At 37.6% G+C, this 25,398-nt stretch overlaps 1 protein-coding gene across 2 annotated transcripts in view; it reads right to left on the reverse strand.

Moving 5' to 3' along the window:
• The window catches only part of Mdga2 (MAM domain containing glycosylphosphatidylinositol anchor 2), an 886,150-nt gene that overhangs the window by 106,436 nt on the left and 754,316 nt on the right, over positions 1 to 25,398 (reverse strand). For both annotated transcript variants that reach the window (XM_060387568.1, XM_060387567.1), the window contains one exon: positions 6,437 to 6,706. In XM_060387568.1, the coding sequence (XP_060243551.1) occupies positions 6,437 to 6,706 (270 nt within the window). The remainder of the gene's footprint in view (positions 1 to 6,436; positions 6,707 to 25,398) is intronic.

The following is a 25,398-nucleotide window of genomic DNA, read 5'->3' on the forward strand; positions in this document are numbered from 1 at the left end:
AGGACCCAGGATCTGGGGAACTGCAGATTCTCAAGGATGCACTCACTTACAGGCAGGTCTCTTGGCCGAGATCGTGGTATCCGGGGCTCTCTGCTCTCTGGTTTGGCCCTGCTTCTTTGATGTGTTCCGCCAGTTCTGTGCTGCTGTCACTGCCAGGTTCTGAGGTCTTGCTGCAGCTGGAGATTTCAGGGTGGTCACTTCAGCAGGGATGGGGTAACCAGGCTCTCTGTTCTCTGGTTTGGCCCTGGTTAGTCTTAAACTGGAGGGCTGTGGTGCCCCGCCAGTTCAGTGCTGCTCCGCCTCCACGTCCCCCTGTAACTGGAGACTGGGTTGCTAGTCCCAAAGCTTTCTGGGAAGTCCTGGGGTCTCTTCGTTGTGCTCTCCAAGCTTGGGAGGCCCAGCGCCTGGTGTGTCCAGGTTGTATGACGTTTCTGCCTGGTTTCGGTGAGTATATAGCGTATTCTCTGTCACTGTGGGATTGGGCGGGCCGTACCATCAGTGATGGCGATCCTGCGGAGCTAGTATGGTGTTTAGCAGATTCGCGCTCTGGGAGGATGGTGCAGCCGCTGCGCGAATCTGGGACTCCGGGGCATGTACTGCTGGCTTTTGTCTGCCGCTAAAGTGCTTGGGGCTCCGTCTCAGTGGCTGTATACCCCAGGCAGTTAGGTCTGTGCTGAGAAAGATGAGTCCTCTGTGCCGCTGTGCCGAGGAGGAAGGAGGTCTGGGGGAAGGGAGTGCCGCAAGAACAAAGGATCGTTTCTCTCCTTCCCCAAGCAAGTCTCCGGGTGACCAGAGGCCAAAGTTTTCACCTCCTGCGATGTTCTCTGGTGTTCAGAAAGCCTCGCTGTGGTTTTCCTGGGTTGGGGGTCCTTCCATTCTCCAACTCAGAAGATCAGGTATCCCACCACTCAGAAACTGTGTGTGCTAGTCGCCATCTTGGCTCCACCTGCCGTGATTTTTTTTATATGGTGTTATCTAGTTTGAAGTGACTTTGAAGTATCTTGTAGAATTGAGGTAAATATAATGTTTTACACTTTCTTTGAGTTTAGAGTGAAAGGTTTGAAGGATGACAAAGAATTTTTTTTCTATATTTGACAGGACATGAAGAGCAACAACATTTCTTATGTAACAGTAAGAAGGAATTTCTAGGAAAACAAATCCCAGGGATATAGACAGAGAATTAAAGGCAGGCAAAAATGAAAAAGTGCTATGATGCTGTCCCAAAGACAATATAATCCTAACAAGTAAAACTGGAAGGAAATAAACTCATGCAGGCACAAAACTAGCAAAGGCATAGAGAATATTTTTCTAGTTCAGTTTTTTAATCTAGCACCTCATATTTATTATTCCTTCATAAACGCTTATCAAAAATTTTCCTCATTGTAAGAATTTCATCAGTTAATACAGTGGTACATAGTCTTGTGTTATGCTTGGCTATAACAGTGACTAAGCCAACAAAAAAGCACTACATGGTCAATGTTGCCTTTATAATGTGTATAATTACATAAACTTTTCTTTTCCTCTCCAAGATATATATATATATATATATATATATATACATATATGTACTTTCAAAAAGTTATATATATATAACTTTTTGAAACAGATAAAATATTTTTTATATTTTTTATTTAAAAATATTTCCACATACTAAATTTCAAGTTGTTTATAAATATTAACTATATATAACCACCTGAATGTACTTTCTAGAATATAGAGGGCACTCTATTTTCTTTTCCTAGGCTGTATATGAAATACTATCATTTTAAATTTTGTATATATAAACTAGAGTAACAATTGAGTATATTTTCACGTGATACCATCATCAACATTTTATTTAAATGGTTTGTCAAAAATTAAATTGAGTTCCAATAAGACAAGTAAGGGAGATCAAGGGAATACAAATTGGAAAGGAAGAAGTCAAAGTTTCACTATTCAGAGATGATATACAATACCTGAGTGACCCAAAAACTCAACCAGAGAACTCCTTCAGCTGATAAACACCTTCAGCAAAGTGGCAGGATACAAAATTAACTCAAAAAAGAATCAGAAGCCCTCCTGTATACCCAAGACAAAAGGACCAAGAAAGAAATCAGGGAAACAACACCCTTCACAATAGCCACTAATAACATAAAGTACTTTGGGGTGACTCTAACCTAGCAGGTGAAAGACCTGTTTGAAAAAAATCTTTAAGTCTCTGAAGAAAGAAATCGAAGAAGACATCAGAAGATGGAAAGATCTCCCATGCTCATGTATTATGGATCGGTAGGATTAACATAGTGAAAATGGCCATTCTGCTAAAAGCAATCTACAGATTCAGTGCAATTCCCATCAAAATACCAACACAATTCTTTACAGACCTTGAAAGAAAAATTCTCAAATTCATATGGAGAAACAAAAAAATCCAGAATTTCTAAAACAATTCTATTCTGTACAATAACAGATCCTCTGGAGGTATCTCCATCCCTGATCTCAAGTTGTACTACAGAATAAAAGTAATAAAAACTGTTTGGTACTGACATAGAAACAGAAAGGTGGATCAATGGAACCAAGTAGAAGACTCAGAAATCAACCCACACACTTATGAATACTTGTTTTTTTTTTTTTTTTTTTTAACAAAGAAGCCAAAACCATTCAATGGAAAAAAGACAGCATCTTTAAAAATGGTGCTGGTCCAACTGTATGTCTACATGCAGAAAAATGAAAGTAGAACCATATTTATCACCCTGCACAAAACTAAAGTCCAAGTGGATCAAAGACCTCAATATAAAACCAGCTACTCTAAATTGATTAGAAGAAAAAATGGGGAAGACCCTAGAACTCATTGGCACAGGAGATAACTTCCTGAACAGAACACCATCAGCACAGGCCCTAAGAACAACAATCAATAAATGGGACCTCATGAAACTGAAAAGCTTCTGTAAAGCAAAGGACACTCTCGTTAGAACAAAACAGCAGCCTACAGATTGGGAAAGGATCTTCACCAACCCAACATCTGTCAGAGGGCTGATATCTGGAATATATAAAGAACTAAAGAAGTAAAAAGGCAATAATCGAAGTAACCCAATTAAAAAAATGGGTTATAGAGCTAAACAGAAAATTCTCTGTAGAAGAATATAGAATGGCAGAGAAACACATAAGGAGATGTTCAACATCCCTAGTCATCAGAGAGATGCAAATCAAAGCGACCCTGAGATTTCACCTTACACCGATCAGAATGGCTAAGATAAAAAACTCAAGAGATAACACATGCTGGAGAGGCTGTGGAGAAAGGGGAACCCTCCTCCATTGCTGGTGGGAATGTCAACTGGTACAACCATTATGGAATCAATGTGGTGCTTTCTCAGACAATTAGGAATAGTGCTACCCCAAGATCCAGGTATACCACTCCTAGGCATATATCTAAAAGATGTTCAAGTATTCAACAAGGACATTTGCTCAACCATGTTTGTAGCAGCCTTATTCATAATAGCCAGAACTTGGAAACAACCCAGATGTCCCTCAACAGAGGAATGGATACAGAAATTGTGATACTTTTACACAATGGAATACTACTCAGCAATTAAAAACAAGGAGATCATGAATTTTTCAGGCAAATGGTGTGATTTAGAAAAAAAATCATCTTTCTGCTTTTGTGACTGAGGTATCACAAAAGTAGAAAGACACACATGGTATATACTCACTAATATAGACCTATAAGATAGGATAAACATACTAAAATATGTACACCTAAAGAAGATAAACAAGAAAGAAATCCAGGTGTAAGATGATCAATCCTCATCTAGAAAGACAAAGGGGATGGACATTGGAAATAGGAGAAAACAAGTAACAGGACAGTAGCCTATCACAGAAGGTACCTTAAAGACTCTACCTAGCAGTCTATCAAAGCTGATGCTGAGACCCATAACCAAACCTTCGGCAGAGTGTAGGGAATCATAGGAAGGAAGGAAGAATTAGTATATCCTAGAGGGGACAGGGAGTCCCACAAGGTCCAAATATATCTGAGCACAGGGGTCTTCTATGAGACTGTTTATCCAACCAAGGACCATGCATGGATATAACCTACAATCCCTGCTCAGGCATAGCCCATGGTAGTTCAGTATCCAAGTGGGTTTCTCTAGTAAGGGGGACAGGAATTGTTTCTGACATGTACTCATGAGCTTCCACTCCCCCCTGAGGAAGGAGCAGCCTTGCTAGGCCACAGTTAAGGACATTGCAACCATCCTGAAGATACCTGATAAGCTAGGGCCAGATAGAAGGAGATGAGGACCTCCCCTCTCAGTGGACTCAGAGGGTGCAGGGAGGAGATGAGGGAGGGAGGGGAGCATTGGGAGGGAAAGAGGAAGAGGGTTACAGCTTTGCTACAAGTGAATATATAAAATTACTTAAAAATAGTGTGTGTGTGTGTGTGTGTGTGTGTGTGTGTGTGTGTGTGTGTGTGTGAAAATACCTACTCCCTTATGCCTTTCTCTGGCTTGTAATTTATTTAGATTTTGGTCTTTTCCTTTTCTGTTGTTTTTTTTTTTTTTTCTTCAATATTTCATCTTATGTGGAGATCTTGAAACAATAATGTTGACCTGAGATTGAAAAGCATACACTACAAAAAAAGATAATAATGCCTGTTGGTATGTCCTTCCCCTCTGGGAGGAAATTCATCACAGATTTATTCCTTCCCATGGTTATCAAAACCCACTGGCTGCACGCCACAGATGTGAGGTGGAAGAATAGACATGAAAGTTTCTTGTGGTCTCGGCTTGTCTTCTACTTCTAAAAGACAGGTTGGGTCACATAAGGAGGAACAAATGAAAATCCCACAGAAGCAGCCAAACTTGGAGAGCAGTGTCATCTTAAGAAGCGGAAAAGTGCCTAAGGCCAAAAGAGTTGAAAAAGCCCTGCAGTTAATTTCATGATGTCTTTGTGTGTGTGTGTGTGTGTGTGTGTGTGTGTGTGTGTGTGTGTGTGGTGTGTGATTAATTAATGAACATCAGATTCTTCAATTTTGCCAACAGGAGAGAAAGTAATGGCCTCTATTGTTACTGAAAGTACGGTGTAGAAAAGGACTAACTGGGTGACAGCTCAGCCTGTAAGGTCATGGGGGGCCAGCTCTGATATTCCAAGTTCCATCCATGGATCTATATGGTGGAAGAAGAGAACTGAGTCCTGCAAACTGTCCACTGACCTCCATACATACGGAAGGTGAACAGCCTCACAGATGTACATATGCCCACAAAACAAAACTGAAAAAGAACTGAGAGCAAAGGAGAACCCTCCACGTTTCCTCTTGAATCGTAGAGAACATTCCAGTTGTGATAAATTTCACTATGCTGACAATACCCTTTCCTCAAGTTCCACACACTGTCCTAGGAAATTTTGGGTTTGTGTTAATAGTCTACTTTAAGAATCAAATTTTGAAAGGCTTTCACTGACATGGGTTGTAATAAAATAATCTTGTAAAATCAACAGAAGGAGGGTATAGTGGAGAATATGGCTTCATATTCTTGGATAGTAAAGTGAATTTTATGAATCTAAAATTAGATTTCAGGGAGCAAAAATGACTCAAAGAAAATCCAGCTTCAAAAGGATTTCTCATAGCCAGAATTGGACATCTAAATTTCTTATTAATGAAAAGGTTTTCCATCATATTTTTATCTGTTTCTTTTACAACAGCTCTTTAGAGATGACGCAGGAGCCAGATTCCTCATTCAATATCACAAATGCTTTAACTGTTAAATGTAATTTCACTTAAGACAAAATAACATTGTAAAGGTATTTTCCTTTTAATGTATTTCAAAAATCTGGTTCAAAAAATGGCAAAAGAACATATTTATCACTGCACTGAGAATATCAGAATAATTTCAGCAAGTGTAAAACTATTCAAAGGGAACATTCAGTTGTTTGCAACATCAAAACTTATCAGTACTTCTCCCTATTTATAATATTCCCTGTATACTTTATTGCTCTGCTTTGAAGTCTCTGAGAAAATGGGACAAACCAAGAACAATCTGAAAGCATTGGACACTGAGAGGTAATAAACAGTAAGAAAAGAAAACATATCTGCTACTCATAAATAACCTGGCAGGCCAGGTGTCTCTTTACCCTTGCAATCTTCTCTCAGTAAACTGTTTATCACAATCAGCAGTGTTATCACTGAAATGAACAAACAAAATCTGTAGAACTTCTTCACTTCATTTGAATTCAAATAAACATCTGTGTGTGTGTGTGTGTGTGTGTGTGTATTTATAGGCACACTTTTCTCACCAGAAAGACAGACTTACCGTGAAAATAATCAAATAAAAGTTGCAACTGGAACAGCCAAATCACAAATTTACAAACCCATCCATTGACAAAATTATTTCATTACAACTTTCTAGTGAGCCCAAGATTTGTTGCTCTAAAATCATATATTAAAAAAAATCAAGGAAATTTAGTATCCTACCTGTAACAAGGAAGCTGCATCTCCCTGCTCCAGCTTCATTTATGATGCTACAGTTATAAACTCCATAATTTTCATTGGATAGACTTTTTACTGGGTACTCTGTATATTCCTGGGAGTCAAATTGACCAGTCCGTAATAATTTATTGCCCAGACGCCACTCATAGGTCAGCACTCGTATTGGATAGGCTCTCAGGACCCTGCAGCTCATGGTCACACTTCTGTCCTGTCCTTGACGGATTTCCAAGAATGCTGGTTCCACAGCTGGAGGATCTGAAAAAAAAGAGAGGTTAAAACAGATGAAGCTTTCAGAACAGCAATCTCATTGGCTCTTCAATGATGAGGATGGTACTTTTAAGAACACATGTTTCAGGGAGCAAGGATAAAAGGTGAGTGGAGAATATATTTAAACTAAGCTGGGAAATAAAGTTTACTTTTACAGGCAAAACAGTAACGAAAAAAAAAACTATTTTCTTCTAGCTGTTTCCAGAAAAAGCAAAATAGTCATGGCTGTTAATTAACATAGTCAGACCTTAATGAAGTTATGGATGCACAAACCAGATCGAGACAGGGCTTCAAATAGTATAAGAATGTAAAGTAGAAAGAGTTCTGTCTATTCTGTAAGTTATACTTATCACTTGTTGAGCTCAGTCTGTGCCCATGCTACTTATTAGTGCATAACACAGGTAGGTAACACAGATTAATACATTGGTTTTCTACATGGTTCAATTTGATTTCCTTGAACTGAAAGGCTGCAGCGTTCATGTATGAACCATAAGCACACATTGCAAATTATACCTCAATTTAAGAAGGCTATCAATCACGCTGTACTCGCTCACTTATCTGGTATATATAATATATATATATATATTATATATACCAGTTTTATAATCCCCTCATCCCAGGAGGTTATGCTGCGTGCTAAATACTTTCATGTTGCAAAGTTAGGTTTTATAGTGTCAATACTAGAAAAATTATTAAAAAAAAGGACAATGTGATAAAATTATTAGCCATAATACTAGCATTAATTACCAATAATTGCCACCTTTGAGAAAAATTCTGTTATAATTTTATAATTCTAATTTTATCCATTCATAGTTTATATATATATATACATGATTTTTTCATGTAATTAAAAGTTGGTATATTTGGTACATAACTATTTTGATTTTGATGGTTTTGAAGTTGATATGGCCTTCACATTTTATCAGGGAAGCTGTACAAACACAGGGTTGAAATGATTGGTAAGTCCACACTCAATTAGATGTTTGTGGGCCCTTGCAAATTGTGCATAAAAACTGTGCAGCTCCGGCCAGTGGCCCTTACTTCACAGTGCTCAAAGTTTTGGGGAATTGATTACTAAGTCTGGAATTCTTTACACACTATGCTGCGTGCTAAATATTTTCATTCTCTATTCTCACTATCAGTCTAGTGAATGGCGTTCCTCACTCCTTTTAGCAAACATTTTAAAGCCACTCTACTAATTCTAATTTTATCCATTCATATTTTTTTCCCTGTGGCCCTGGAGAAAATGGCAGCAGCAAAGATAGGAGAGTCTGTCCTAGGATACTTGGGCCTAATGTTGCAAAGTTAGGTTTTATAGTGTCAATACTAGAAAAATTATTAAAAAAAGGACTTTGTGATAAAATTATTAGCCATAATACTACCATTAATTACCAATAATTGCCACCATTGAGAAAAATTCTGTTATAAGAAAGAATGGTTTGAACCAGAGGGGATAAGGCAAGTTGCAGAAAAAAAACAAAACAAAACAAAACAAAACAAAACTAATAGAATCATTTAAGAAAAGGAAAAGAAAGGAACAAGTGTCTATGAGGTGAGTGGGACAACAGTGCAGCCTTGGTCAATGAGGCGGACAATGATGGCGGTTATACCGACAGGAGGTAAAGTGTGAAAATACAGTGTACGGTGGGGCATGCTGACTCTCTGCACATGTGAGCCGCGCTGGGAGCAAAGTGGTCCCTCATCCCACGAGGTTATTTTTTGTGCTTTCCTTTTGATTTTTGTTTGGATGACTCATGGTCACACAGGGCCCAGAGAGTCACAGTCCCCGAAATGTGTTAATGTTTTTGTACAAGACAGGGTGTTTTCCCCGGTCACTCAGAGGAAAAGGAAGAAAGAAGAAGCACTGCCACTTGAGAGTGTAGTCTGACAGGTCAGGTCTTGTCTGGAAGAACCGATTAGCTAATTGGTTGATTACTCTTTTTTGGTTGGGTTAGCATTGACTAATATGAAGACCATGTACAAGGCCATAGTGGTTCTCAGTTTATCTCCTGTAACTCCATCTCCTTCTTGCTTTATGTGTTTCTCGACTGTACAGTTAAGAACATGGGCATTTTAAATTTCATGAGATCAGTTTTTTAATACTGTAAACTCATCTTTATCTCTAAGATTTCATTTTAAAAAGTCTATTTTATATACTATTAATGTAGCTACTCATGAATTCATTTTCCCAGTATTTGCATTTCACATTTTCAGAAGATTTTATTTTTAAACATTCAGCAAACTTACATCTTACAGGCATCTCTTTAAGCAAGCCCGTGCCTATCTTCTGTCATTTCCACAGAGCCTGGAAAATCACTCCCCCCCCCCGCCCGCCAAGGTACTTAGCATTTCATTCATTTACATTTGGATACAGTTTTTTTTCCACATTTTGTCTATTTTTCTAGTTTTGATTGCTTTCTCGATTGTTTGATTATATAATTATCTATCCTATTTCTTGCTGCCAGTTGGGATTTGCCTGCTTTTTCTGTTATTTTCATTCCATCACTATGGTACTTGAAAAAAGGTAAATGTGAAAACGTTTTTACTTCTTTAACTCTCATCCTTACATGTGTTACTGGCTCATGAATTTTAATTCTCCTTTGCTTTTAAAATTCTGTTACACATCAACTCCAATGCTAACATTTCTATGCTCAGTTTCTTAGCTATAGTCCTTGATATGTTGAGTATTAACAGACATTCCACCTGTGATCATGTTCTTTTGTTTCTGTAGTTATATTTTTAACTTCCTATCACATCCTTGCTTAACTGTACAATCTTGATATGCAAAGACATATTTTCACTATTAAAATATTTCCAAGTAACATTGTTTTACAGGCTCACAGCTCTTTATTTTTGTCAACACAGTTTCACTCTCTTTGGATAGCCATACACCTTGGAGAAAATTTATTTTAAAGCCTTATATTTTGAGTTACTTTTTCTTCCACCCAGCTCCTTTACAAAATATCTTTATTTTTAAAATTTATGGCTACATGAAGTGTCTGTGCATATGAGCTTCCTTTTACTTGTATGTAGGTTTCAATTTGTTGTGCTTATAGTTGTTGATTTGATTTGTTTTTCATCTATGATATTTTGGAATATCGTCATCATCAGCTCTTCAAGCTCTTTTGTCTTCCTTAAATCCTTACTTGATGGTCCTTTCTCCTGTATCTTCCACAGTTTTAGAACTCTTTTTCAATGTCTTTCTGTTTGTTTTCTGTGTGTTATTAATAAATTCTGAGAAAACAGTTTTTAAATTCTTTTTATAATTCTACTTAATCTGCTAAATGTATTTATCATGTTTTTAATTCAACAACTCAGATTTAATCCATAAGCATTTTATGCTATTCTTTTTTCACAGCTACTAAGACAATTTGTGTATTACCCTAGTACATGCAGCATGATCAGGCCTATCATTAATGTCCTTGAAAAGTCACTGTTTCCTTCTGTCTCACAATGAAGGGTTCAAAGAGCATAATCTTGCTGCTTCTTCTTTGGAGTTCATTCTGTTTCTGCCTCTTAGTAATTACTGATTCTTTTTCTGTAGTTTGAAGTTTAAAATCATTTTGATTTTTTTTTCCTGCAGAGATGACTAATGTCCATAAGGAAGTATTGGCAGCAATACTTGGGAGTCTACAAATATTTCTGGCTCCATAACTATTTAGACCATTCAATGACATGGATATTGGTTAATTCAACAGAAGGCTGAAGTTGTGATATAAACTATATTCCCACATCTTCAACATTATTGTAGTCTCAAAATGGCCTTTTCTTTCTTTCCCTTGAGAGTGAAAGTGTACAAACCATGTTCATTTTACCTTTGTTCTTACAGCACTTTACAGTGCTCTGAAATCCACTCTCTTAAAGAATGGTCTATTTAATTGATTTACCTGGTCTTGATTTAGCTTTGGTAAGTGGAATCGATCAAGAAAGTTGTCCATTCAGGCAAAAAGAATGGACATCAGAGGAGAGAGAAAACAAGGAACAGGACAGGAACCTACCGCTGAGAGCCTTTTAAAGACTCTACCTTGCAGGGTATCAAGGCAGATGCTGAGACTCATAGCCAAACTTTAGACAGAGTGCATGGAATCTTAGGAAAGAAGTAGGAGATAGTAAGACCTGGAGAAGACAGAAGATCCACAAGAAGAGCAACAGATGGAGAAAGTCTGGGCACATGGGGTCTTTTCTGAGACTGATACTCCAGCCAAGGACCACTCATGGAGACTGCCTAGAACACCTACACAGAGGTAGCCCATGGCAGTTCAGTGTCCAAGTGGGTTGCATAGTAATGGGGACAGGGACTGTCTCTGACAGGAACTGATTGCCCTGCTTTTTGATCACTTCTCTCTGAGTGGAGAGCAGATTTACCAGGCCACAGAAGAAGACAATGCAGCCACTCCTGATGAGACCTGATAGACTAGGATATTAGGGAAGGGGAGGAGGACCTCCCTTTTCAGAGGACTGGGCAGGGACACCAGTAGGAAAGAGGGAGGGAAGGGAGGAGGGAGGGAGCTACAGGGAGGATACAAAGTGAATAAACTGTAATTAATAAAATAAGAAAAACTAAAATCTAAAAAATAAAAAGATTTTCATTAAACAAAAAAAGAATGGTCTACAAAGGTCTACAATGGAGACTATCCCCCATGAATACTCTAGATGTGAAGTTTAAGTCTACTTCTCAGGAACATCAATAACTTTATATGTATCCAAGTCAGAAAAGGCACTCAACAAAAAAGTAGCTGCCCTGACCACTCACTCTCCTCTAAATTCACAGAAGTAGATTTTAATAAACACTTAATATTTTCAGTAGGATTTATGAACCATTTCTCATTTGTGTCAACTGGAAAGGCCTTGTAGAATACTCCACTTTTGAATCTGTTCAGCCCGTAAGGCCTCAGCATAGAAGCACACCCTGCAAACAAGAGTTTAAAAGGCTAAGGCAGAAAGATCAGGAGTTCAAGGCCAGCTTAGGGTACTTAAAATCCGTTCTTTAAACAATACATCTTAAGATGGGGATATTTTCAAGTTGTAACAACAGCTTGTAGTGTGTATGGGCAGTCGAACAAAATGCAAACTTGGTCTTGGCTTGGAGTATAACACTCATGGGGTTGGAATAAAATAACTACTAAAAAGAAACAAGTAAAAATATTCAGCTTTTTCTGCAGAGTCCAGATGTGTGTTAGACAAATTAATGGGTTACATTAAAAAAGTTAGATTTATTTATTTATTTTATTATATTCATGTTTTAAATGGCAAAAATAATAGACTCTCAGATGGCTGTAAGAAATAACACATTTATCTAAAAATGTCTAGTGTTGATAAATTAGGTCCAAAATACATAAAAGAAAATATACATGGTGCAAATTTAGTACAAGCTTTAGCTAAGGAGCATGTAAATGAATAGTTGTTGGTAGAGAAAACTGGTGATACTCTTTCACTCAGGAGCAGTGTTTATGATTATAAAAGAAAATTGTTTCTATAGATTCTGCCAAAGATATATGTGTAACTTACAGGCACTTCCCTGCATCTCCACTGCTCTGCCATTATCTCTTACACAGAATACTATGCAATGGCTTTGTAGCGGGCCAGAATCTTTCTCTCTGGCTTTATTTTTTTATTTTTAGGTCAAGGACTTGCTTCTAAGGAACACACTGTGTTCTTACTCAGTAGATTATTGACTTCTGATTATCCCCTTGTCACTGTGCCAATAATGTCCAGTATCTTCTGTCTCTGGCCATGTTCTCAACCAAGTTTTCTTTCTCTACTGCACATTAAGCAAGGCCCTTTGGTATTAGACTGTTGGCTCTGTCCTTCTTTCTATTTTAATGCTTTTCAATTAAAAATGTATTCCCTCTTTGAGAATTTTGTGTTTTCATTCATAAGTTTTGGTGGCTATCTCTATATGTGAGTGCATTTTCCTCACTTAAGTCACTCAGGATATTCTAATGATGGTTTAAAAGGATATCTTTTAGTTTGGGCTTTAATTTAGTTTTCAAATACGGTAGGATTTTATGAAGTATAATAGACTGAACTGGAAAGCATCACCAAATTGCAGAAACCATTACTTCTATTTAGAAGGCTGCCAGGCACTTGGATTACAGGATGTTTTTATCTCAGAAAGCTAGTGGGTGTGAAACTGGAGTTCACTCATTACGGTCCAATGATATCTACCTGTGAAAACTCTTTTAATGAAAGGCTCACTGTCAGCACACTAGACACTAATGAGCTCTGCATCTCACTCTTTGGAATACCCAGGCAGAGGGCTCAACCTTCGCAGTCATGATGAAATATACAGTAAGAAATCAACAAATGGGGAAGAACCTGCAGATGCTAAAAGGGTTAGTTAACTGAACAGAACCAGTTTTTCATGCTGTAAATAGTTCTATGTATTTATCACAAAATATTTAATACTAATGAAATTATAGGTTAAAATACCAAAGAAAATCCATGTAAGTGTATGTGAAGCCAAAGGCAGGATAACATAAGTCAGTAAGTTATTAAGAGATATTTTTCAGTTGAGCAAAAATTACTCTTGAAGTACAGAAGGTACATCAACTCACGTTAAAATCTCCATTTCAAAGAACATCTAAATGCTCCTAAAATAAACTGTCTCACTGCCACGAGTACTGACTCAGTCCTAAGCATCAGGATATTCGTAAAGATTATGCCCTTATGACGGCAGCGCTTCTTTAGAACTAAAGAACAGAAGAGTTGAGAACTATTACCCATCTTTATTCATCTAAAAGTGGCCAGATGAAGAGTCAGTCAAAGCAATTTGAATTCAGAATAATTTCTCCCTATTGCAATTTGTGCTTCGTTATTTTGGGAAACAGATGCCAATTTGTTATGGTTTAATTCTTTCTCTCAGAGAGGACCATGAATAGAAGTTGGCCCAATCACAGCAGCACCAACAGTGAGAAACAGAAAACCCCAGGAAACATCACCTCAATGGGGCAAAGCTTGTGGGTTAAAGAAAAGCATGTTAGTGATGGCCTTCAAAAAAAAAAAAAATCAGCTGCAGTCTGTGCAACACTCCGTGCATAGAAACAAGGACGTAAGTCTGAAGGTAAATGTGTATTGTAGCCTTTGAAAACCGTTAAGACAATTAATTGTACATTAAGTGCATTAAACAGAAAGCGTTTTGGAACTTAGAAATTTTTTCATACAGCTACTGGCTCAAGATGTCTGGCCTGGTGTTCAGAATGGAAGTCAGTGTTAATGACTCATACATTGGACTATAAGATGTCCAATGTATGAGAATGTAGACTACTTTAGAGAAAAGTCCTTATTAGCATATATTTCTTAAAAGAGGAATCGGAGATTAGTTTGCAAATTCTATTTACACTGCACAAATAACAAACTCCTGCAAGAACCTCTGGACAATATTTACCAGTTTTAGATGGGTACCAAGATGTAAGCAAAGTGTATTTTATTAAGAAAACAATCTATTTCAAGAATCATGAAAATCTTTTGCTCTCTTTGGCAACACATACACTAAATTTGGAATAATACATAGATTAGCATGCTTCTTCATGCAAAATCATGAATTCTTCATATATTTCCATATTATACAATAAAATTATTTAAATAAAAATGGGCATGAAAACAAAATGAAGCAATCACATTTAACACTGTAATATTCTGAATTTTTTACTAAAACAAATCCATTTTTATCATGAAATAATCATGAAAATCTTTAAGATAATATTGATGACAAAAACAGAACCTAGTCTTTTTAAATTTTTTTCTTAATTATTAGTATTTACTACAATTTATTTACTTTGTACGCTGGCTGTAGCCCTATCCCTCACTCATTTCCTCCCAGTCCCGCCCTCTCTCCCTCTTCACCCTGCCACCATGTTCCTTTCCAAATCCACTGATAGCAGCGGTCCTCCTCCTCTACTATCTGACCCTAGCTTATCAGATCTCATCAGGTCCAAACAGCCAGCCACTGAGTCCACGTCAGAGACAACCCCTGATCCCTCTTCTAGGGAACCCCTTTGGAGACTAAGTTGCCCATGGGCTACACCTGAGCAGGGTGTCTAGGTCCTATCCATGCATGGTCTTTGGTTGATTCATCAGCCTGCAGGTCCCTGTGGGCCCAGAAATTTTTGGCTCTGTTGGTCTCCTTGAGATCCTGTCCCCTCCAAATCTTGCTATCTCTCCCTTCTTTCATAAGATTCCCAGCACTCTGCCAAATTTGGGCTGAATCTCAGCATCTATTTTGATACCCTGCTGGGTAGAGTCTTTCAGAGGCCCTCTGTGGTAGGCTCCTGTCCTATTCCCTGTTTTTTCCCTCTTCAGATATCTCTCCTGTTTGCCTTTCTGAATAAGGATTATATATCTATGTAATTGTGGCTCTAGTATAATATTTACAAAGAAAACCAAGAAAGTGTAACATTAGATAAGAAGGAACGAGAGAATGCAGTCAAAATGACATGCTAGTTGGGGAAGAGTATATAAAGCTATTTGTTCTTTAACTCTGTCACAGGTTTTTCATTTTATGTGACAGATAAATGTATTTAAATGGAATTGACAGTAAAATCATAAAATCCTAAACAAAGCTCCATGGCTTCAGAATGGCTGTTCTAACCATGTAGGGAGTCACTGAGATAAACACACTGTGACACAGGACATGGGTTCACCTGCCTTAATCTAGATGTGCAAAAGTTCTTTTTGTGTCTTTGTTATAAAAACTGTTTAATTTTTAAAAAGACAGAAAATCTTAATAAATAAAAAGAAGCAAAACCATGTGGTTTCTGCTCACAGTACTCAAAATAAGACAATCTATTGCATGTCTATGTTCCAAAATGAAGTGATAATTTGATAAATCCAATTTGGAAAATGCTAGGTTAAGAAAAGCATAATAGAATTACTATATTTTATACCTGAAAGTAAATTATAACTCACCATTCCATATGCTGACAGTTTTAACTAATTTACAATATTTAATTTAGAAATAGATTCTTGCTTAGACAAATGTCATATAAATCCATTCAGCGATTACAAAACAGATATGTAGATAATGTAGATCATTTACGTTTATCTTACAAGACACAGAAGTTCTAAGAAATACAGATGCCCCTCCTAAGGCTTTAGAAATTAAGGGAAATGTTGAGAAATAACCAAATTGTTATTAAAAATCTTGTTGGATGACATCTTCCCAGGTTTTTCTGGCTTTCATAGTTTCTGTTGAGAAGTTTGGTGTGATTCTGATAGGTGTAACTTTATATATTACTTGGCCCCCTTTTCTTGCTGTTTTTAATATTTTTCTTTGTTATGTAGATTTTGTGTTTTGATTATGATGTGACAGGAGGAGTTTCTTTTCTGGTCTAGTCTATTTAGTGTTTTGTAGACTCATAACAAAACTTTGGGCAGAGTGCAGGGAATCTTATGAAAGAAGGGAGAGATAGTAAGACCTGGAAAGGACAGGAGCTCTATAAGGAGAGGAACAGAGCCAAAAAAACTGAGCAGAGGGGTCTTTTCTGATACTCCAACAAAAGACCATTCATGGATATAACCTAGAACCCCTGTTCAGATATAGTCCATGGTAGCACAGTATCCAAGGGGGTACCCTAGTAAGGGGAACAGGGACTATCTCTGACATGAACTCATGGGCTGGCTCTTTGATCACCAACCCCTGATGGGGGAGCAGCCTTGCCAGGCCACAGAGGAGGACAATGAAGTCAATCCTGATGAGACCTGATAGGCAGGGTAGGGTCAGATGGTAGGGGAGGAGGACCTCCCCAATCAGTGGACTTGGAGAGGGACATGGGAGGAGATCAGGGAGGAGGGTGGAATTGGGAGGGAATGAAGGAGGAGGCTACAGCTGGGACACAAAGTGAATAAACTGTAATTAATATACAAGTAAAAATTTAATGAAAAAAAATCTTGTTGGTATTACAATGTCTAAATTAGTCCAAAAAGTATTAGATGTTGTTTCAGCTTAGTGATTAGTAGTAAGAGAAAATAAATTATATATCCTGGAAGAGAAAGTAGATGCTCTGAGTTCTCGCTTCTTCCTCTTCCTCCTCCTCTTCCTCCTCCTCTTCCTCCACATTCTCCCTCTACCTTTGCTCATAGCTTAAGGCTTTCTTCAAGTTGTTTTCTATTTAGCAATAGCATGTTTATATTCTGAAGATGAAGACATTTTGTACTTATTTATAATACTTCCCACAGGAAAAAGTAAGCAAAACAAAGAAAGGATGTAACACCAAGTGATTCTAATTTAAGTATCAGTAAAATTCTGTCATAACATTGTTACCACACTTTATTAATGTGCTTTTTCCTATTCTAATCAAGATAAAAACTGAATAAAAACTTTTCTTAGGAACTGTTGATGTATAGGAAGTGATTAATTATGCTGCAAATGCATTGTTATACTTTAAGAGGAAAAAGAACCCAATCTATCTACCTTAGCTGCTAATACTCAAGCAAGAATGATGCATAATGGATTTGTGTGAAAGGGAAAATTATGGGTAGTAATTTAGATAGCATATGTTGAGCTGCTGATGGTTGCAGAACTCTAAATAACCCAAAACCATCAACAAGTCTGAAAAGGACAGCAGACATTTTCACTAAATCCCATATCTGGGGCCAGAGAAGAAAATCACTCTTCAGTGTGTTATAAACCTTTTTCTATTGCATTACTGTGGTGCTGCAGGTTCAGCTTTTAAGATCCACTGGTGACAGGGGCGGCACTGTTTCAATCCTCTGAGAATGCAGAGATGCTGCCAATCATGAAGGTTCCCTATTAAGAGTGCAAAATTTCTATTAAAAAAATGGCTCAGGGGCAAGATAATACTTTTCATCTCCCAAAAGTTTCAGTGTTTTGGTAATAATGTATTTATTTTCACATAAGAAATTTTTCACATAAGAAAATCTGCAATATTGGTTATTTCCTAGATTTTTGTAAGTAAAATGTATGGACTGCATTCATAAACATACAAGTCAGTGCCCAACTTTTTCTCTTTGAAAAAATATATACATCTCAAATTTGGAAAATCGTTGACTACATCTCATTTTAAAGAGCCTTATTTTATTTAAAATCAGTACATATATATGTCGACAAATAAATATGTATTGAGACCATAGAGAACTGTATGTGTGAAACGTTTTTTCTACCCATTAGATCCTTAAAGATGTGCATTGTGTGTGTGCTTGTGAATATGCATGTGCGCATGTGTGTGCTGTCAGGTCTGACTAACAGTATTAAACTTAGAAAGTTGGTGATACAAGAACATATATGCTGACAATATTTTGACACTACTACATGTAAATCGGTGTCACAGACGTTGTAGGAAAGCCAGTAGGCTCCTCAGGGCGGCATGGGACAAGCTTTCTAGGCGACTGCAAATGAAAGATGGGCTCCCAGGAAAGATGAGTCAGTCATCTCTGGAAGGTGAGTCAGCTTTCTGAGCCTGGGGATTGACAGGCTTAGTCAGATGGACGCTTTTTATTTTCTAGTTATAATTTTATTTATTTCTGAAATAATGATAAATTACAATATTTTAGTATGGTAATTGACAATGAACAATAATATATTGATGAAATTTTATCACATATACCAATGTCTGGATTAGTTCTTTATGGAGAACTGGAAGTTACCATGTATCAATTTCATGTATCTACATATTTTTTAATTTTATTAATTACACTTTATTCCCTTTGTATCCCCCCATAGCCCTTCTCCTCCTCCCTTCTCGATCTCACCCTCCCTCCCCATTCTTCATGCATGCTCCTCCCCAAGTCCACCGATAGGGGAGGTCTTTCTCTCCTTCCTTCTGGTATTAGTCTATCAGTTCTCATCAAAAGTGGCTGCATTGTCATCTTCTGTGGCCTGGTAAGGCTGCTCCCCCCCTCAGGGGGAGGTGATCAAAGAGCAGACCAATCAGATTATGTCAGAAGCAGTCCCTCTTCCCATTACTATGGAACCCAATTGGACACTAAACTGCCATGGGCTACATCTGTGCAGGGGTTCTAGGTTATCTCCATACCTGGTACTTGGTTGGAGTGTGAGTCTCTGGGAAAACCCCTGTGTTCAAATTTTCTGGTTCTGTTGCTCTTCTTGTGGGGTTCCTGTCCTCTCCAGATCTTACTATTTCCCACTTCTTACATAAGCTTCCCTGAATGTTGCCTAACAGTTGGCCATAAGTCTCAGCATCTGATTTGATAGTCTGCAGGGCAGAGCCTTTCAGAGGTTTTCTGTGGCAGGTTTCTAGCTTGTTTCCTGTTTTCTTCTTCTTCTGATGTCCATCCTCTTTGCCTTTCAGGATAAGGATTGAACATTTTAGTCAGAGTCCTCCCTCTTGATTAGTTTCTTGAGATGTACAGATTTTAATAGGTTTATCCTATATTATATGTCTATATGAGTGAGTATATACCATGTGTGTCTTTCTGCTTCTGGAACAGCTCACTCAGGATGATTCTTTCCAGGTCCCACCATTTACCTGCAAATTTCATGATTTCCTTATTTTTCATTGCTGAATAATACTCTATTGTGTAGATGTACCACAATTTCTGCATCCATTCTTCAGTTGAGGGGCATCTGGGCTGTTTTCAGCTTCTGGCTATTACAAATAAAGCTGCTACTAAAATGGTTGAGCAAATATTCTTATTGTGTACTTGAGCCTCTTTTGGATATATGGCTAGGTCTTTAGGAAGCACTATTCCTACCTATCTGAGGGAGCGCCAGATTGATTTCCAGAGTGGTTGTACAAGTTTACATTCCCACCAGCAGTGGAGAAGGGTTTGCCTTTCTCCACAACCTCTCCAGCATGTGTTGTCACTTGAGTTTTTGATCTTAGCCGTTCTGATGGGTGTAAGGTAAAATCTCAGGGTCGTTTTGATTTGCATTTCCCTGATGGCTAATGACATTAAGCATTTCTTTAAGTATTTCTCTGCCATTCAATATTCCTCTGTCGAGAATTCTCTGTTTAGCTCTGTTCCCCATTTTTTAATTGGATTACATGGTTTGCTGCTTTTCAGTTTCTTTAGTTCTTTATATATACTGGATATTAACCCTCTGTCAGATAAAGGGTTGGTGAAGATTCTTCCCCGATCTGTAGGCTGTCGTTTTGTTTTGATGATGGTGTCCTTTGCTTTAGAGAAACTTCTCAGTTTCATGAGGTCCCATTTATTGATTGTTGCTCTTAGAGCCTGTGCTGTTGGTATTCTGTTCAGGAAGTTGTCTCCTGTGCCAATGAATTCTAGGCTGTTCCCCACTTTTTTTCTAACTGATTTAGAGTATCTGGTTTAATGTTGAGGTCTTTGATCCACTTGGACTTTAGTTTTGTGCAGGGTGATAAGTATTGATCTATTTGCATTTTTCTACATGTAGAAACCCAGTTGGACCAGCACCATTTGTTGAAGATGCTATCTTTTCTCCATTGTATGGTTTTGGCATCTTTGTCAAAAATCAGGTGTCCATAAGTGTGTGGGTTTATTTCTGAGTCTTCTGTTCGGTTCCATTGATTCATCATTCTGTTTCTATGCCAGTACCATGCAGTTTTTATAACTGTTGCTCCACAATACAGCTTAATATCAGGGATGGAGATACCTCCAGAAGAACTTTTATTGTAGAGGATTGTTTTAGCAATTCTGGGTTTCTTGTTATTCCACATGAAGTTGAGAATTTTTTTTCTAGATCTGTAAAGAATTGTGTTGGTAATTTTATGGGAATTGCATTGAATCTGTAGATTGCTTTTGGTAAGATAGCCATTTTTACTATGTTAATCCTGCCAAGCAATGTGCATGGGAGATGGACTCTTAAGGGAGCAGTGAATAGCATGTAATGGTCTCCAGCTAAGACCAGAGGTAGAACTCTCATACCTCTGATCCAGACAAGGAGGAGCAAGTTAGCCCTGCCAACTCCACTTTGTCATATGATGATTCAAATTATACGGGGGGGGGGTGTTGTATTAATCATAGAAAGGGAGAGGGTACAAAGCCAACCTTTAGAAAGCTGTTCCATCTTCAATAGCCTCCAAGTCTGGTTATCGTAACTAGCTTCCTAACAGCATTTCTATTTATGAAATCACGGATATGATAAGCTAGAAAGCATGCAGGCAATAGTGATATATAACAAACACATATGCAACACAAAGTTTCTGAACTTGTAATATTCACAAAACCAAATATTCCAAAAACCAAATTTGTGTAGCAATCATTCTTTTCAAAGCCATCTAAACATAAAAAAATCATTCTCTTACTATGTCAGATTTTCATCCAAAAATGTGTATTTTACTCCGTAGATGCTACATATAAACTAACATAATACTGTGACAGGGCAAGACAGTGCAGATTTTCTTTCATCTTGTATCTTGCTGAGGCAGTTTCAGTTTTAATTAGAATTTGCTCTTCTTGGTGTTAAATCCCATGGAAATTTACCCAAGTCTATTCTAGGGTCCTGAGAGTCCCCAGCTAACTTATTTTAGCTTCTGTTAAACTGCCTGCTTGTGTAAATCAGCTGCAGAATCAGATTCCAGGATGTGGTTTTTTGCCTTTAAAAGTCCCTTGGTCTAAATGTTAGGAACTATGTTTGGGTCTCAAATCCCTGAGTGCTGGCCCAGCCATTTGGAATAAAGACCTTCATTGGCATACACTGTGTATCTGAGCATTCATCTATGGTGGGCTACACAGTAACAATGTAAGTTACCACACAATGTAAATACTGATGAAAAAAAACTGCAATTAGAATAATCATGGACTCTCTTCTTTAAACCTTTTATAGGATTCCTAAGTACATTTTGAAATATTCATCAGCTGGCCTATTAATTTATATGTGTTGGTGGAACTAAATATTCATTCCTTTAACCATGAGGCTAAAATATTTTTAAGGTAAAATATAGCATAAATCTGTGAACATTTATAGAGATACACTTTTAAAGTAGCATTATGAGTAAAATAAAGAAAAATAATTATTTTAGTATAGAGTACTGTGCTTCATTTAGCTTTTATCAATATCATAATTTTTTTATTTATCATTTATTAAACTATCTCTAAATAACAATACCAATATTTCCTTATAAATGTATTTTCCAATATGGTTATATATGTATACACACACACACACATATATATAATAAAATTACTTGCTATTTTTTCTCACAGTTGTATTTCATATTTTAGACATTTAAAATTAACAATGTCAATAAACATTTTATATTGAAAAAAATTGCTTCTAGAGAAGTACAATCAAAGACTCTTGCCAAAACTGGACACTTTTTAGCTGGTATGATGTCACTTGCCTTTAATATCAACACTCAGAAAGCAGAGGCAGAAAGATCTCTATGAGTCTGAGGTGAACCTGAGCTAAATAGCATATACCAAGCCATCTAAGACTATATGGTAAGACTTTACCCAAAAGAAAATGAAAAAAAATAAAAAAACAAAAAAAGAAAAGAAGTGGACATGCCTCAAAAAGAGGTTTGAGGTCTCTAGCTTCTGCTCCACTATCAATATAGGGTCCTAGTTGAGTGGGTCCACACTTGACTCATCCTCATTGCAATGAACATTTGCAAGCAAGGAAGTGTAGACAAAAGGATATACTGTGGGACCCACTGTGACATACTACAGCTTCCACAGCATGATTTTGTAGGGGTGGGGCTTGGGTTGTGAAAGGCATAAGGGTGGGTGCAAGGGGTCAGATAGGGAGATGAGTTGGATTGGAGTGCATGATGTGAATTTCACAAACACCAGCACAGTATCATGCCTTTCTCACGAAATATCTCAGGGTCTAGCCTTTAGGAGAAACTTCCTGGTGTGCAGCTTGTGAGGCCGCCCTTGCCGAGCACACTTTAATTCTCTTCTGTGCCCACTGAAAAATTCATATATATATATATATATATATATATATATATATATATAACTTTTATTCACTTGACGCAATTGTTGTCTTCAAGGCTTATTGCTTCCATCTGCTAACCTAAGATCAGTCCTGGGAGCTTCCAGCCTCTGTACAATATCATGTAGGACTAAAATACCACATTAGACTTCCTCTACAATACTGTCAAAGTAAACGAAAGTCTGACTATTATGAAGTTATCAATGTTGATAAAGGCAAGGATATACCGTTATATCTTTATAAATTTCTTTGACTTTGTGTTTTGTAAGTGTAATCCCATTAAAACATGCCATGAGCCGTGCATGTAAATACAGTATGTATGATTTTCATACATTCATAAAATTCACACATTCATTTGATACATTTTCATAAAATTCCTAATGTGACGCTAGTAAGAGTTTAGGCCTTTGGGAAGAAATCAAGAAGACAAATAAAAGTAGTTGAGCCAGTTTTGTGAAAAAAAAAAAAAAATTGACAGGCAGAACCAAAGGAGTGGGGATCAAACTACCAACTTTGATTACAATTTTCCCCAAATGATAAACCATCTATAATACATGAAGAAATAGTTTTCAGATGTAGCCCATGGCAGCTCAGTATCCAAGTGGGTGTCCAAGTAATGGGAACAGGGACTGTCTCTGACATGGACTCAGTGGCTGGCTGTTTGACCACCTCCTGAGTGGGGATCAGCCTTACCAGGCCACAGAGGAAGACAATGCAGCCAGTCCTGATGAGACTTGATAGGCTAGGGTCAGAGGAAAGGGGAGGAGGACCTCCCCTATGAATGAACTTGAGGAGGGGTATGGAGGAGATGAGGGAGAGAAGGTGAGATTGGGAGGAGATGATGGAGGGGGTTACAGTGGGGACACAAAGTGAATAAACTGTAAATTATAAAAATATAAATAAATAAAAATATTAACAAAGAAAAAAAAGAAGCAGTTGAAGATATTACAAGTTAAATATGATACATATTACTTTTCCAGTATCGCCGAGCTCTGCAAGAATGAACTTCTATGTCTCCTTGGTTTAGGCAAGGTTTTCATTGATAACAATGTGTCTGGAGTTTCAGAACCTTCAGATTTAGAGAACTATGTGCTCCACAGACAGATTCAGTTGTATGCTAAACGTCAGTTACCATTATAATTCTTATCTTTATTATTCCAAACACGACAAATGCTTCCTCTCATTATACTTACTAAGGTGTTCAATAAAAGAAACCTGATCCATTCTTCAGTTGAGGGACATCTAAGTTATTTCCAGATTCTGGCTATTATGAATAATGCTGCTATGAACATAGACGAGCAAATAACTTTGTTGTATAGTTGAGCATCTTTGGATATATGCCCAAGAAAGGGGTAGCTGGATCTTGAGGTAGCACTATTCCTAATTTTCTGAGAAAGCAGTAGATTGATTTCCAAAGTGGTTATACAAAGTTACATTCCCACCAGCATGGAGGAGGGGTCCGCTTTCTTCAAATCCTCTCCAGCATGTATTGTCACTTGAGTTTCTGATCTTAGCCATTCTGATGGGTGTGAGGTGGAATCTCAGGGTTGTTTTGATTTGTATTTCCCGAATGACTAAGGACTTTAAATATTTTTGTAAGAGTTTTTCTGCCATTCAATATTCCTCTGTTGAGAATTCTCTGTTAGCTCTGTACCCCATATTTAAATGGATTATTTGGTTTGTTGGAAACAACCTAGATGTCCCTCAAATGAAGAATGGATACAGAAATTGTGGTATATTTACACAATGGAATACTATTCAGCAATTAAAAACAAGGAAATCATGAAATTTGTAGGCAAATGGTGGGAACTAGAAAAGATCATCCACAGTGAAGTAACACAGAAGCAGAAAGACACATATGGTATACAGTCACTTATAAGTGGATACTAGCCCTATAATATAGGATAAACATACTAAAATCTATAGTCCTAAAGAAGCTAAACAAAAAAGAGGACCCTAGGGAAGAGGTTGAAACATCACTTAGAAGGGCAAACAGGATAGACATCTGAAGTAAAAGAAGATAAGTAACAAGACAGGAGCCTTCCACAAGGTGCTTCTGAAAGACTCTAGCTATCAGGGTATCAAAGGACATACTGAGACTCAGCCAAACTTTGGGCAGAGTGCAGGAAACCTTATGGTAAAATAGAGAGATAGCTCTTGAGTGAACAGGAACTGCACAGGGAGACCAAGAGAGCCAAAAAACTTGGGCCCATGGGGTACTACAGAGACAGATACTCCAACCAAGGACCATGCATGGAGAGGACCTAGAGCCCCTGCTCAGTTTCCAAGTGAGTTCCCTTTAAAGGGGGGGGGGGAAAGGGGCTGTCTTTTTCATGAACTCAGTGGCCAGTTCTTTGATCACCTCCCCCTGCGGGGGGGTGCAGCTTTGCCAGGCCACATAGGAAGATAATGCAGCCAGTCCTGATGAGACCTGATTGGCTAAGATCAGAGGACATGCAAGAAGGACCTCTCCTATCACTGGACTTGGAGAGGGGCATGGGAGGAGATGAGGGAGGGAGGGTGAGATTGTGAGAGAATGAGGGGGAGGGCTACAGCAGGATACAAAGTGAATAAACTGTAATATATAAATATATAAATAATAGATAAATTAAAAAAGGAATCGGAGTATTAATTTAAGATTATAGATTTAGCATAATTTTTATATTGTTGAGTATAAACACAATGCTGCAGTACTTAGTAGTGGGAAATAGATATCCTGTTCTCCTTTGTCAGTATGGTTTATGTGATTTTACTGATTGTCTCCAAGGAGAAATCTACATTTCAATCCCTATGCAGATCAGCATCTATATCTTCAGTCTTGCTCCTGTACATGTGTTTA

The sequence above is a fragment of the Meriones unguiculatus genome, chromosome 7 (assembly GCF_030254825.1).
Source record: "Meriones unguiculatus strain TT.TT164.6M chromosome 7, Bangor_MerUng_6.1, whole genome shotgun sequence".
In the NCBI taxonomy this organism is placed as follows: domain Eukaryota; kingdom Metazoa; phylum Chordata; class Mammalia; order Rodentia; family Muridae; genus Meriones; species Meriones unguiculatus.